At 44.1% G+C, this 14,621-nt stretch overlaps 1 protein-coding gene across 3 annotated transcripts in view; it reads right to left on the bottom strand.

Moving 5' to 3' along the window:
- Positions 1-14,621, bottom strand: part of kirrel1a (kirre like nephrin family adhesion molecule 1a) — a 34,170-nt gene that overhangs the window by 16,331 nt on the left and 3,218 nt on the right. For all 3 annotated transcript variants that reach the window (XM_006802602.3, XM_006802603.3, XM_035912901.2), the window contains exon 2: positions 899-1,048. In XM_006802602.3, the coding sequence (XP_006802665.1) occupies positions 899-1,048 (150 nt within the window). The remainder of the gene's footprint in view (positions 1-898; positions 1,049-14,621) is intronic.

Below are 14,621 nucleotides of genomic sequence, written 5' to 3'. Positions count from 1 at the left end.
CTGGTCCATGAAAATATTGTTGGGCATAAACCGGTCCGTGGCGCAAAAAAGGTTGGGGACCGCTGACTAAAACCATTTGAATATGTGGCATTGGGTTATGGAAATTATTACCGGTTTACTTTTAGACAAAGCGATTCATTACCCTATCAAGAAAGTACTCTGCAGATTAATTCATTACAAAAACAAACATCAGTGGCAGTCCTCAGTGTTAACCAGTCCAATTGAAAAACCTTTTCAAGGCCATGATGTTGGAGCCAGGCTTCTAGCAACTTTGTCTTTGCTAACTATTTTATTTTGTGAGGCCATCATAGACGGTAGTTTTGTGCTGATGATCACATTTAGCCCAAAGCACAGCTGAGACTCATATGGCTTTAAAGAACTTTTAATAAAACCTCCAAAACTTTAAGAGCGAATCACTGCACTATTTCTATAGGCTTTCAACATGCTATCAAGCTATTCCATAACTACTACTTAAACTTTGTGGCAGGTGCAGAAGCTCTCATTAAGGTGGAATTCAGTCATCCCTTTTGCCTTGCATGTACTTTGGTTTGTGCATTTCCAATTTTTGCTGAAGTCACACAAACAAAAGAAACTAAACAATTGTAGCACCTTGATGCCTTCTGGAGTCCCACTTTTAGCTCGGTGCCATAGCACAGTACAACTTTACCCATGTGCACTGTAAATATTGTAGGCCAGACACCTCATGAATGGAGAATCAGGGGAAAAAAAAAGTCCAGACACTATCAAAATTTCTGCTTCTCTAAAGACACAGCATGAAACGTAGCCCGAGAGCTGCTCCGATCCAAAGATATCAGAATCAGCTTTAATAATAAAACAATCTTAGTCACATGCTCAACTGAGTGAAAGAAGGGCCTCGGGAGGCTGTATGATGTCTCACCTCGGAGGTCCTCTCCAATGCCCAGAGCCAAGCCATCTTTGGTCCACTGAACAATGCCAGAATAGTTGAATACAACACAGGACAGGATCACCCTCTGGCCCCGCACCACCGACTGGTCTGCTGGCTCCTGAGAGAATCTCGCCGTCCAAACTGGTGGAGAAAACAGAGGGATAAGTTATGGAATTATAAGATATTTTTATGTGTACACTCTAAAGAGAAGCTTAAGTAAAAACCATTCGTTCGAGTGTATCAGCCTATACCTTTTATGGCTAATTGATTCAAACTTTATTCTCCCAGCAGCAATGGAAGGCCATAATTACCACGTTTGATCACACAGTGGCTCGTGGGCATTAAGTGAGGGCGCAGGGCAGCAAAGAACAGCGTGGTGAGACAGGGGTGTCAGAAAAGAGCAAATCAGAGCAGAACTGGAGAAGAAAGGAAGAGAAAGAATGAAGTGGAAGAGGCAGTCAACGCTCACTCACGAGAGGAGATCAAACTGACAACTTCAGCCATAGGGTGTCTCACACCCCCTTTTCTCCCTCACTCCTGACTTTTATTTCTCCAAAACTCCCCGATCCTCCCTCTCGTTTCCCTCTTGTTTCTCCCTTCTTCATTCCTGCCTATGAGTCATCTCCCAGGCTTCCACTCCCCAACCAAAACTACAGTGGCTGTCATTGTCTACCACACTCTCTCACTCCAGTTTGTAGCCCACTACCACCATGAGGAAAACGGGTGTGTGTGTGTGGGGGGGGGATTTCAGCCACTGTTTCATGCAGTACGATGACGAGTTGTAATTAGGTGTCCCCTGAAGACCTGGTGCACGTACGATACACGAGAGACAGCCGCTGCGAGATTTGCTTCAAATCTTCCGTCTTTCCATTCGGTCTCTCGCCTCCATTTTTTCCCTCTCTCCCACTTGTTATTTCGAAGAATCTCGTACTGTAGATCATTAACCCACTGCTGCATTGTACACACCCCCCAGCCCCCACCTTCCTCCTCCTCCTTTGTCATTGCCTCTCTTCTTCTGTTCTCTCTCTGTAACGTTGTACGTCCTTTACCCAAATTGCTTCGCGTCACTCCCTGCTTTTAGTGTATATGTATGCATCCCCACTCGCCTCCTTCACTTTGTACATCTATAATTCTGTCTATAACTGTCCTTTTGCTTCCTCCACCTCTCCTTTCCTACAGTGTGTACGCACCTCTCTCTTTCTATCTACATGCATAACGCCGTATATATCCTTTTACCCATAATGCTTTCTATTTCTGTGTTGCTTCTCCTTTGCTGGTTGGAAGGGGGTTTGAGGCGGACTGTCACAACTCATTTATCACATTAAATATCAGCCCTCTAGCACTTTCTCTCTCCCTCTCTTTCTCATCCCCCCATTCACCCATCTCTCTCTCCTCTCGCTTTTTCCCCTCACTCCTTTTTTCTTCACCTTCTGCCATTTCCATCTCTTCTTCTCACTTGTCCACTCCACTTTTTTTTATCACTTGTTTTGCCCTTCTGTTTCCCTTACACCCTCTTTCTCACTCATTCCCTCACACTTCTCTCTTTAAGCCCTCCAGCGCTTTTCCAAAGGTTTCCATCTCTCTCACTTTTTTTAACAACTGCCATATGCCTCCGCACCCCACCTCCTGCCTCCCCATCATGACCCTCAGTGCCCATCTCTCGCATTCCCCATCCCTTTCACAAACACAGACATGCACTCTCTCCCCATCATGTCATATTTGGTGTGATCTGCAGAGGTTCAATATGCCTGATAATACAAAAGAACCCAGTCATGCAAAAAGATTTCTGTACCAATCACAACAATGGCTCCTGACAGTGCAGCACATTAATATTCTGAAGATAAAGGAGGTGTGCAAGGATACACGGTGAAAAGGGAACTGGATGCAGATGGAGCTTTGCAGCATGCATACCAAGAATAATTCAGTGCGTTGCCCCACAAAACATATATTCTAGTCCTTAATCTGCTCCCTGAGGACCCCAAAGAACTAAATCGATGAATTAAGATTAAAAAAAGATGACAGAGCAAAAGTGAGTGGCCATGAGAAGTTGGGAGTATAATGTTCTTAGTTAAAGGCTTTTAACTAAGAATAATGAAAAGTCATCTCTCAGTAGTGAGCAAGCACATTAGTCCAAAGCTACATGATCCTCCTAATGGGCACTCAATACAAGCTTGACTCACTGTGTTGAGATAAATAAGGAACTTGTGATCGCTGTCTAACACTAACAAATCAACATGAAGCATTTCTCAAACTAGAATCTACATCTGTCTGTTTTGAAAATAAAAGAACATCAATTCTTAAAGGGCCTGAAATCATCCTTCAATATCTTCTTACCGTAAGCAACAGATTCCTCATTAACACAAAAACACGTTTGTGTTATTTGCATTATTAAAGATTCGTATCCATGTTTTTCTCTGTTTGCTGACTGATTGTAGTGGGTGCAGCTTCGTTGGAAAAAAAACTTATGTTACATACTCCCGTGCACGCAATGTCAGATTAATGTTCTTTTTAGATCTGTTTGTTTTCTAACAGGTTTTCAATGCTGTGATTTAAAAATCAAGCAAAGTTGCAAGCTGCACAGTCAAATCAATGTGCTCAAACCAAGCAGAAGACACTGCGAGTGAAAAATGAACCTGAAAAATTAAGTGCCCGCAGTTCCTCCCATCAGGAGGCTGGTTCTAAAACACCGACGGTATATAAAAGATGGATGTAGCTTCCAGGTTCTGAAAACCTGCATTATCACTAATGGGCTACAGTTATAGACTCCTTACATTGCTAAAAGGCTTGTACTAGTACAAAGGTCTATGGATAAACTAGGGTATACTGATTGGCTAATGACTAGCAATTTGCAAGTTATTAAGCAATGAGAACAGGGCGTTCCCCAGCTTCACAGTTGGATTCACATCATATCCGGTTTGAAAAAACCAAGACGTTTAAGAAAAGCCAAGAAAAGATCTGGGCTTCACAAAAGAACCAGCGAGTAAAATCAGTGTAACAGTGGTTACATCCATCTTTTGTGTACATGTTCCAAAATGGAATTAGTCAGCTGAATTTCTTGTGCAATAGATCTATTTGCTGAAAACGTCTGCGTTAGTTCTGGTGAGTAAAAGTCTCAAATAGGTATTTGTCTGGAGTGTAGCCACACAGCCAAAAGAGTACCAAAAGCTGCAGACTGAGCTAGATGTTCTTAGATATCCTAGAGTGTAATACCGGACTGAAACAGAAGATGGCAGCACTGCATGTACGAGGATGCCAGCTGCCGTTAAGCCCCTGAAGAAGAAGAAACTGTGTCCGGTATCGTAGCTGCGTCCAAATTCAGGAACCGCATCCTCCTGTGCCCGCATTTGTAGGCCGATTACGTTACAGCGACACGACAAAGGCTGTCCAAATTCAAAGACTCCGACAAATGCGCCCCTCATTTCTCCAGATTTGAAGGATGGGTCGGGTGTATACTTCGTGGCCCAACCTATCCCAGAATTCATAGCGCAGCCCAGCTCAGTTTCCAACAATGGCGGCAGCTAGTTAGTTTTAATATTACTCTTATTATTCTTTCTGGGTCACAAAATAAAGTTTTAAGATGTTTTCAGGCGAGAATGTAACTGTGTAAACCTCAAATATCTGCTCAGTTTATCAAGACACCACATACTTTCAAAAGCGCTCCGACGTTTTTGGAGACGTCTGTTACCCACTAGCTCGATAGCTAGCCGGGGGCAAGGCTCAGTAGAGCCGTGAGAGCACCGGACTCCCGGCAAATCGTTTTCAAACCCACCGCTGTCTTTCACTACTCAGGTTAAACATGATATATACATAACTTAAAATGTTATTGTTTGGCTTTTTTCAGTATTTTATTTGTTCCTGGGTGAATCGGTTTGGCTGAGATTAAAGTTATAGTTTTTACACAGCTGAATAAACGTCAAGCAGACAGCTGATTAACAGAAGTGTGAGATGCTCGAGAATATACTCTGGTGTCCTGTTATATTTTAGATAGCAAGGAGTTTATTAAACTTCACCGAGACAATCTGCAAATTTAATTAAAATTTAATAAACTATCATTTTGTCTTTATTTTTAGTTAGCACATACCTTAAACACTTAAAGCTGTAAGCTAATGATAGTTATATAAGACCAGACGCATGCTGGTGCAATAAGCTGTAGGTTTTACGTCCAATGGACGCATGATCTGATTAGTCATAATCAGTGACTAGTCGTTTGTGGCAGCCCTATTGTCCAAATATATTTACGTTTGGCTCCAGGAAAAAAAGACAACCTGACAGCAACCAAAATACTGCCATCAAGACTTCAGGAGATTTCATAAAAAAGTCTGTACAGTCTACTGCCGAAACACACAAAAACACAGCAGGGATAATAAGTCTCAGTGGGATTGTCATTATGAACAACGTCTTCGTTTCCATTGGAATTAAAGAAATGCTGATTGCAGTGCGTTGGTGTGGCATGCTCTCCTTGCACAAGATAAATCAAAGGAGTGGCTGGAATCTGTTTCTCATACGCCGGATCTAATGAGATGGTACAGTGTGTAAAGATCCAGTGTGCCTTGAGCAGTTAATGTAAATAAAACATTAATGCAGAGGTGATTAAGGTAGAAAAGGAATAATTAGCTTGGATATTGCCTGCCATTACAAAAAAAGATCACTGTCGATGGCAGATTTTTGATGGTAGATTTGTCCTTTAATTTTCCTGCATGCACCCCAATTAAATGAAACTTGCACTTTTCTAAAGCTAATTACTGGGATGCGGAGTGTGGATTTAAAGCGTCTTAAAAAGCGTGACAAGCCTTTCTCAGTTATACATGGTGTAAAGAGAGTTTATCTGGGTTTAAACTACCCCGCAACCTCGACAGTAGCCTGAGGGCAAGTAAATCCTTCCTTCCACCACCTCTGCTACGGTAGCTGAAGGTATTCCCTCAGTAAACCAAAAACATAATCCAAACTGAATACTCCTGAGTGGAGGCTACACAATCTGCAGAGAAAACACCCATGCAAAGGCTGAAGACTGAAAACATTGACTCATTTAAACATGTGCTCATCGCCTTCTGATTTCCATATTACACAGTTAACACTTGTCAACATGAGTGTATGTGCTCGTCTCTGTGTGTTTAAAGAAGGAAATCTACAAGCGGCGAGTAGCCAGAGTGAAGGAAAGACAGGAGAGTGCATGCAAGAGAGCTTGTATTCTCTCATTATGTGGGTTATGCTGCAGTGACAAATTTAGAGTGTGTCCTGATTTCCTTGAGTCACCGATCCCCAAGACACCACCGGGAGACTCCGAGCACCCTGTCCCCACACAAACTACGGTCACAAAGGGATGCTTGCAGACACGCACGCGCGCGCACACAAATGGGCTGCAAGGATGACCTAACCTTCGCCACATGGGCAAATCATTTCCTGTCAACACACACATAAACACAACCACTCAAAAACCCAACCATATAATTGACACACAGAGGCGGTTTCCTGAACATGGATCACACCACAGCTTGGCGTAAACCATCAAGCCAGCGGCGCATCTTCATCTCCGCTGGGAATGGGTCTCGGTTTGGTCTGGGATTAAGTACAGCCCTAGCCAAAGTTTGGAAAGGGATTAGGATTAATCTGGGGCTAAGGACAACAGCCCCTTGCAGACACTGAGACACCAACCTCTGCTTGTCAAAGCACAGACAAAGCCAAAGGCGAGCGCATGCTGCCTCGTCGGGTGACTCACCAAATGCATGGCCACACATCGCCACAGTGTGAACTACTACAGCAGTTTAGCCCGGGAGCACCTCTCGCACCACGCAATGGTGTTTTAATAGCAAGGTAATGAACCATCCATTTGAAAATCACCGAAAAGGTTTATGCGTGCAAAGACGATCAGAGCTATTTTTAGCGAGTGTGCTCCTTATACGTCCCCCGTTTCTGAAATTGCTGCACATTCTGCTGTTAGGTGGCGACTGTCAAAACTTGTTTGCACCTTTTAAACACACGTTTGCTTCACCTCAGTGGGATATGAGACAAAGCTGGAAGTGAAGCCATGCAATCCACAGTTCTGGCAAAGGCTTGACTGGTGGCATTCAGTCTCATTGAATTAGATGCTATTAAATAAAAAGCCATTTGTATGGATTGTTATGCATCGATCTAATTATCTTTGTGTCTGGCCCCCTCCCCGTACCCCTCCGACAAAGTCCCCCTGCCTTCCTCTCCCTCGCTCTCCTCCAGCCAATCCCCCGCCTCGGCTGGATCACGGACTTGCGTCACCATAGCAACAGCTGACGTGTAAAGTAACTGCCCAAAAAAAGTTTTCTGTACAAACGCGTCTACGAGCGCACCCGCGTATGTGCATCTGTGTCTGATGAAACCCTCCCTCGTGCTCGGTACACCCATTTTTCCTGAAAAAACATTTTTCAATGACCTCATCCTCCCTCCACCTATTCAATTAATAGCCAGACGGCTACGCTGGGCTCTCATTATTTCTCTCTTTCAGCCCTCGCTCCCTCTCTGTTCGCTGTTAATCAATCCCCTCTAAATTGATTCTGTTATCTCTCTAATTCCATATCGCCGCCGTGTGTGGCCGATGCGTTGGTGCTATGGAGGGGCTGCCGAAAATGAGATGCAGGAGCGGGAGAACAAAGAGACGGCGAGGTCCACAGACACCGAGCTGTGAAGTGTGATGGAGGATGACATCATTGTTTCAGGACAAAGTTGCAGCCATAGGAGTCGCACTGGCTCACCCTCTCGCTGTTTGCTGTATATATCATACATATAGCTGTGTGTGTGTGTCGCTCTGTGATCATATTTGGTTTTTCTTCCTGAAAAACTGACTTGGATATATGAGGTTTTAAAGCCCTACCGCACCGTGTAAAAATACTCAAACTATGTAGCCTACATACATTTTAATTTACTCTATATGCGACGAATGGCAAGAATTATTAATTACATTAAATAAATAGATTTATTCAATGTATTTATTAATTGTCTCTTTGTCAGGTCAATAAAATATACTCACATGTGAGTCTATGGTGATTCTTTAAAACTACTTATTTCTTTCAAACAATAAGCAGGGAAGCACCTGTTGTGTATTTCTGAACCCACATCAGTGTTTAAGATACTGAAATAACACTGTGTGTTTGTTATTACTCACCTCATGTATCCCCATCTCGTGCCACTGAAATATAATAAGTATTTTTATGTTCTTCAAAAGTTTTGCCAGCACAAAATGTATGTGATGCAAGAGATGAAACGTCTTGTCGTCTAAAGCACTTTGAGTCATAAGACAGGAAAACTGCCATATAAATCCTGGTCTATTCCATTGCTACATTTCCACTGAGGGGATGTGTATACCGAAGCATGTGTTTGGCCCATCTAGTAAGTGCTTTTCAGGCACATGGAGGCAGCGGTAGACCCACTCAACAGTGACATTAACATATCCTTCAATCTTATTCAGCACTGTTACAAGCAGGGTGTGACGTTTGGTTGGTATAGGATTCGCCTTCCTCCCCTCACTGTGATTGGACATCTGAGTAAAAAATGATAGTCATAACCCAAATTAATAATAGGAGCTAATCAGCTCGCCGTGCTTTTTTTATACTAACTGAGTGATCTGCTTCCATGAAAACTCAGTTTGGTAAGGAAATTGCTAAATAGCCCCGTAAATTGAAGTCTCCATTCTTTTTGCTGAATTGAGCTAGAGCATATGAAGTCCTATGTAGACCTGGTCAATATTAAATACCATGAAGCAAAGCACCAGTTGCACACACAAGTCTTCAAACATATCTGTGGTCACCAGTTGTTGGACTGCCAATGTCAGATTGGTGTGGGGGATTAGAAATATATTTTGCTGTTATTGTTAATAATCATCATCATTACCATTGCATTAATAACATAATCTACAGTATTGATATTGCATTCAGATGTTTAAACATGTTGGTACCCAATTAGCCTTTATTACAGGTGCAGTTATAACCACTCTAAACTGTTGAGTTGAATCTATAATCTTAAATGCTTTTGAATATTTGTTATAATCTTAAATGTGTACGTGCTGGCCTTCTGTCTGGTGGAAAAGGTTACAAGTTGAAACTGAGTGCAGTTCATGATGACACACAAACACACAGTAGACTTTATCTCATTTATAGGTGAGAGGTTAATCATGTTTGCTTGTAACTCTAAAATTGTCTCTGTAAAAGAGGAATAGTTTCTTGCTGTCTCTGCAAAAAGAGGAACAGTTTGGTTTCCAGACAAGAAGTGAAAGTCAGATGACAGGAAGCATCTGCTGTGGAGACGGAGACAATGTTATTTTAAACTGTCTTAAGTCATTGTGGTTTTGAAACCTATGTATGAACTGTATCTGAGTGACGTTTAGGGGTGTCGTAAATTTAAGTCCAGAAGGTATAAAACACCTGTTTATGCTCTGTAAGTTGGGGATCGGCGCTGTCTGCGTATAGCGGGCGGTCTTCCCACGCGCGTCATTAAAATCATCGTTTAACTCCACCTGGCCGGACCAGTGTTGTTATTATGGAAGTAGATTACCTCCTCTACCCCTCCTCAATATTGAACCTAACATTGGCAAATTGGGTAAAAACATATCACCCAAACCTAGCGCAGACAGATTCGGTTTATCCTCAAACCAAACCCTGATACTTACGCAGCTGAACGCCTCCCTTCTTAAATAGTTTATTTCTATAGCACATTTTACCCCGCAGTGCTCAGATTGTTTCAAATATTAAAATTAAAGACTAAAACAAACCTTCCACTATCAAAACTACGATCAATTAATGTCTAATTGATAAATCAGCCAAAGCTTTTACTGCTAACTCAAGTGTATTCACGTTTTCCATTTATTTCGCTGGCTGTGGGAACTCTACCACCTGTGCCTGTCTTCTTTCAACAACATGGCCGCCTGGCAGGATGGCCATAATAACCCATCGCCATGGTGACGGCGCTATAGGAACAAGCAAGTCACATAGATGGAGAGGGGCAGCGAGTGAAAGGAGGCGACCCGCTGCGCCTGCTGACACCGTGTCAGTCAAACACAAAGGTGTCTCCTGGAGGTGGGGACGGAGCACGGGGAAGATTAGGGCAGAGGGGAGAGAGAACAGAAAGACTCAGAGACTCCTTCCTTTGTTTGCCGCATTGTCTGCCCGCTCACTCCTTTCCTCCGTCACCTTACCTAGCCGTCCTCCCCCTTACTTGCAGTTAGCGACCCCTCTTTTTCTTCCTCTCTTTTGTGGCCATGCCCCTTCCTCATTGCTTATTCACTTTCTTTTGTCTGGCAGGCATCTTACTTAGAAATTATTACTCCTTCTCCCCTCCACCTTCCACCTTATCCCCCCCCTTTCTATCTCTGTGCACATCTTTCTTCTGGAGGCAGGTTTATTTGGAAATAGCAGGTGGAGAGGGGCGGTGAAAATTATTCCTCGGTCTTTGTTTGCCCGTTTTTGATACAACTGTGTGCACACGTGCTCCTGTGAAGGTGTGCAGAGTCGTTTTCCATGAATATTTGCGCTGGGAACGTGTGCGTGTGCCACCCTTCCATTCTCTGGGGCTCCTCTCATACATTTCACATCTGAAGAGCTTTATTTGTACCAAACCTCTGTTACAGACATTGTTACCATGGCTACAGCCCAGTGAGGACCACTGACACAATGATAGACACAGTGGCCATGGCAACCCTATGATCACTAGTGGGTAATATGATAATTCACGGATGAGGCTTCTGACACATTACGGCCACATGAATATGCTCAATCGCTGGAAAGCCGGCCTGTCGCTGGTAATCCACAAGCCTTTGTGCGGCCAGCGTGCCGAGCGACTGACAAAAGATACTCTGCTGTAACCAAGGGTGAGCAGAACTAACAATAGCTGTCCTCTGGATAAGCTGGAACAAGAGGATACATACATATCAAGCTGCTACTCTGCAGATATGTACTGTGTAGCTTGCGCCACATGGGTCGCCACCGAATTCAAATGGCACAATCAATATCATAATGAACCTGTGATTCCCAGCAGTGGTTCCACATTGACGATAGTTAGCAGCCACACTGCCTCCGAAATCCTCGTGATCGGGCAAGCAGGCAAGGTCCCTCAATCCACCCCGTGTTACGGTATGGTGCAGAGACAGAATCCAGCAAGACTATTTTACAAGCAGCATCCCATCAATAAATCAGCCCTTCCAAGGTCTGCTTTAATTCAATCCAGAGCAATCTAATTTTATTGGTATGTACTGTAGCCTCTTGCAATGTCATCTGTCAGTAAAAGCATCCCATAAAAGCTGGGGGCCTTGACCTGCTAGAGTGTAATAATATTCATACATACCCCCACCCCCTTCCCCCCTGTCCAATATCACCTCCAGTGTCTCGTGTCTCTTTGAAAAGAAAGCTTCTTTGTTAACAGCAGATACCAAAACACACTAGAAAGCGAGGGTTTCTGAGATGAGGATAAGAAATACAGAAAACGATTTTCACTAAAGCAAACATCTGTTTTTTTTAAACTCACTGATCTGTATCGTAGCTTTCTACGTGGGCCAAATATTTGTGTTAGGCAATATGTTGCAATGCAGTTGGAACGGAAAACTTAAAAAATGACATACAGTTTTTTAAAAATTAAAAATCACTCCCACCGAAAGACAACAAAACAAATGGTGGCCAACTCAGCCGACTCCAACAGCAACTGCAGTTGACTCATGGTTTACTTACCTAGTCAGATTCTTAAGACGACATACAAAAGAAGGTCAAATATGATGCAAAAGCGTGGAAGAAAAAAATAACACAAAACAGCAATAGACTTTGTCAACAGCTGGTATATCCCCCAAAACTGAAGTGCACTTGTGTTTTTCTTCTTTTTAACTCGTTCCAGTTAGAGAAAATGATTTAATAACGCAGTGGTGTTTTAAAAAGTAGCACATTTCACCTTTTTGCCAACAGTTTGGGAAAGACACATTCCAGCTTTATCACATTATCAGTTTGTTGTGGAAGAACTTTGACCAGCCTGCACAGAACGCTCCATCCAATCAGCTGCACCCCCCACCTTTGGGATAAACTGGAAGATCGCCAAACATCAGCGCCCAAGATCTTGAGGAAAGATTTCCATAAAGCAGGGGTTGCGGGGGACTCCGGGCTTCAAGGATCGGTGTCCTACAGGTTTTAGATGTGTCCTTGATCCAACACAGCAGATTTAAAGGCTAAATTACCTCCTCAACATGTCTTGAAGTTCTCCAGAGGCCTGATAATGAACTAATCATCTGATTCAGGTGTGTTGACCCAGGGTGAGATCTAAAACCTGCAGGCGACGGGCCCTTGAGGCCTGGAGTTTCCCACCCCTGCCCTAAATTGTTGAAGTCCACGTACTTTTGGCTATACAGTGTGTCTTCATATAAACTCGTGATGACTTGGCAAAATGTAAATTGGGTTAATCTGCTTCTAAGAACTTGGGCACACTGGGTTATGGTGAACGTAACCTTGAGGGTAGAGCATTAAGTTGGCAGCTGTAGTCTGACAAAAGTAAAGCACGCGCAGAACATTGTTTTAAGGACTCGACTCTGAAGCCATTGATGATTATTATAACTAAAAGACGGCTCGCTCATTATTTGCAGTCCGCAACATTTTAGCCTGCAGGCTGTTATAGTCCATGACATGAAGACAGCGAGCGTTGCCGCGCTGTGGTAACCGATTTAGTTGGACGGCTGACCCTAATGCTTTTATCATAAAGGAAAGATGGATGGAACAAGTCAAACCTCTCTCTCTCAGACCCTGTCCCTGCTGAGCAGCAGAAACTGGGAGAGCAGAGAAATGAAGTGACATCATCAGCGTAGGCCACATTCCTGAAGAGGGAGGGCGTGAGGAGGAGGAGGAGGGGGAGAGAGGGAAGAAGAGGAGGAGGAGGAGAATGTCCCAAAACTTTTGAGGTTACAGGACCCGCGCCCCCCAAAAACACAGACACACTAACACGCTCTCCCTCTGTGTGTGTGCATGTTTTCTAGCACGCATTTCTTTGTGTGATAAAGTACATGGGCTCCTCTTCCTCATCATGTGCTCCCTGTTTTAATTCATGTGCTTCTCCTCCTGTCCCCTCCCCCCACTGCCTCCCCGACTCATACACTCTTCCCCCAACCCCCTACCCCCACCCCCCCACCCCGTCTCTTTCTCTCTCCACCGACCAGAGGAATGCAAGAACCACATCTGGAACTTATTAGAGAGCGAGCGAGAGAGAAAGGGGTAGATGGAAAGAGAAGTAATGGTGGTGGTGGAGGTGGGGAGGGGAGGGGAGTGAAAAAAAAAAGAAGTCCAGGAGGGGACAGAAAGCGAGAAAGAATGAACTTTGGTAAGCAGAAAAGGGATCACGCTGAGACAGAAAGTCAAAGACGAGCAGAAAAGAAAGTTAACGGCGACACCGGCTAATGGCAATTAACCTCAGTGGGGACGGAGCGGGGGAAGCGCTCGGCTGGCACCTCAGATGTGGGTTCAATCAGTTGTGATTCCAGCGCAAACGTAGCCTTTGAACCAGACTCGACCATATTCTGAGTGAATGAGCAGCTTTGCTGTCCCCACTGAGGGAGCAGTCGAGCCTGAGTAATAGTCCCTTTCTCTGTGCCGCTGGCCTCCCGACCACTCCTCCTCCTTCGTCCTGGTCCCTCTCTCCTCACTCCCGGCTCGCTTTTCTTTTCATCCACAACCTCGTCCTACACTTCAACACTGCCCCGCCACCCACCCACCTCACCACCTCTAAAACAAACAAAAAAAAGAGTGCAATCACTCTCGATTCCTGCTTCACCCACCTGCCCAAAGGACGACCCCCCCGCCCCTCTCTCTCTGTCCCCCTTCCTGCCTTCCAAAAGTTTGGGGGGTTTTTCAATTTTTTTTCCTGTAACCCCGCCATCACCTCAAATTGTTTCTTGCTACAGAAATGTGGCTGTGCCATGTTGGAAAATAACAAGGCCAATAGATTCAGTCAGATGTGATAAAGTGTTCCTCTCTTGCTTGGGGGACTGTGCATAAAGAAACATTTTTAAGGGGAAGTTTTTTTTTTCTTTTTTCTTTTTATAACTTGTATGCCGCCGGCCTGTCAAACACAATCAGATTATCAGGCCTTTAAATCCTGGGGCTTCACTTGAGGAACATTTACGTGCATAGCTGCTGAGGATGCTTGCAAGTAAGCGCGCCCGCTTTTGACCGAATTCATCTCGGACTACAAGTCTGACGGCGAATTATCCAACTGCATACTTCTTCGAGGTTTTCTCTGGATCATCCGAGAGCACGCGAGTACGTTCCTCCTCCCGAGCGCCACTTGAAAAAACATAATAGGACACTCGTGTCCAGAGGAATGCCCTTAAACAAACATATCAACTGAGAGAAGCAATCAACATGTCACACATTGACAAACACCCGCGGGGGACAGAGATGCCAAGAATTTCTTGATTGAATGGAACCCAATGGGGAACAACGGGCGTACATGTACATTATATTACAGCTGGTTCAGTGATTGCTTTCAGTGGCTAATGTCAATTAGAGATGCTTTTTTGGTAAATAGGCTTCATTCGAATCACATAAAAACCGTGACCCCAATTCGCATATTAACGGTGGGATGCAGCAGAGCTATATCTCTGCTCACTGGGATCAAAATTAAAAACAGACTTCTGCCTCGCTACATACAGTCTGTCACTCCGGATCTACACTCTGAGCCACAGAGAGCTCAGTATAGGGGAAAAAAATGGTTCGTTAGCCTTAAAAAC

Source organism: Neolamprologus brichardi, chromosome 3, assembly GCF_056152115.1.
Source record: "Neolamprologus brichardi isolate AB-2024 chromosome 3, ASM5615211v1, whole genome shotgun sequence".
Classification (NCBI taxonomy): domain Eukaryota; kingdom Metazoa; phylum Chordata; class Actinopteri; order Cichliformes; family Cichlidae; genus Neolamprologus; species Neolamprologus brichardi.
The sequence above is the reverse complement of the archived record's forward strand: the minus strand, read 5'-3'. Positions and strand labels throughout refer to the sequence as shown.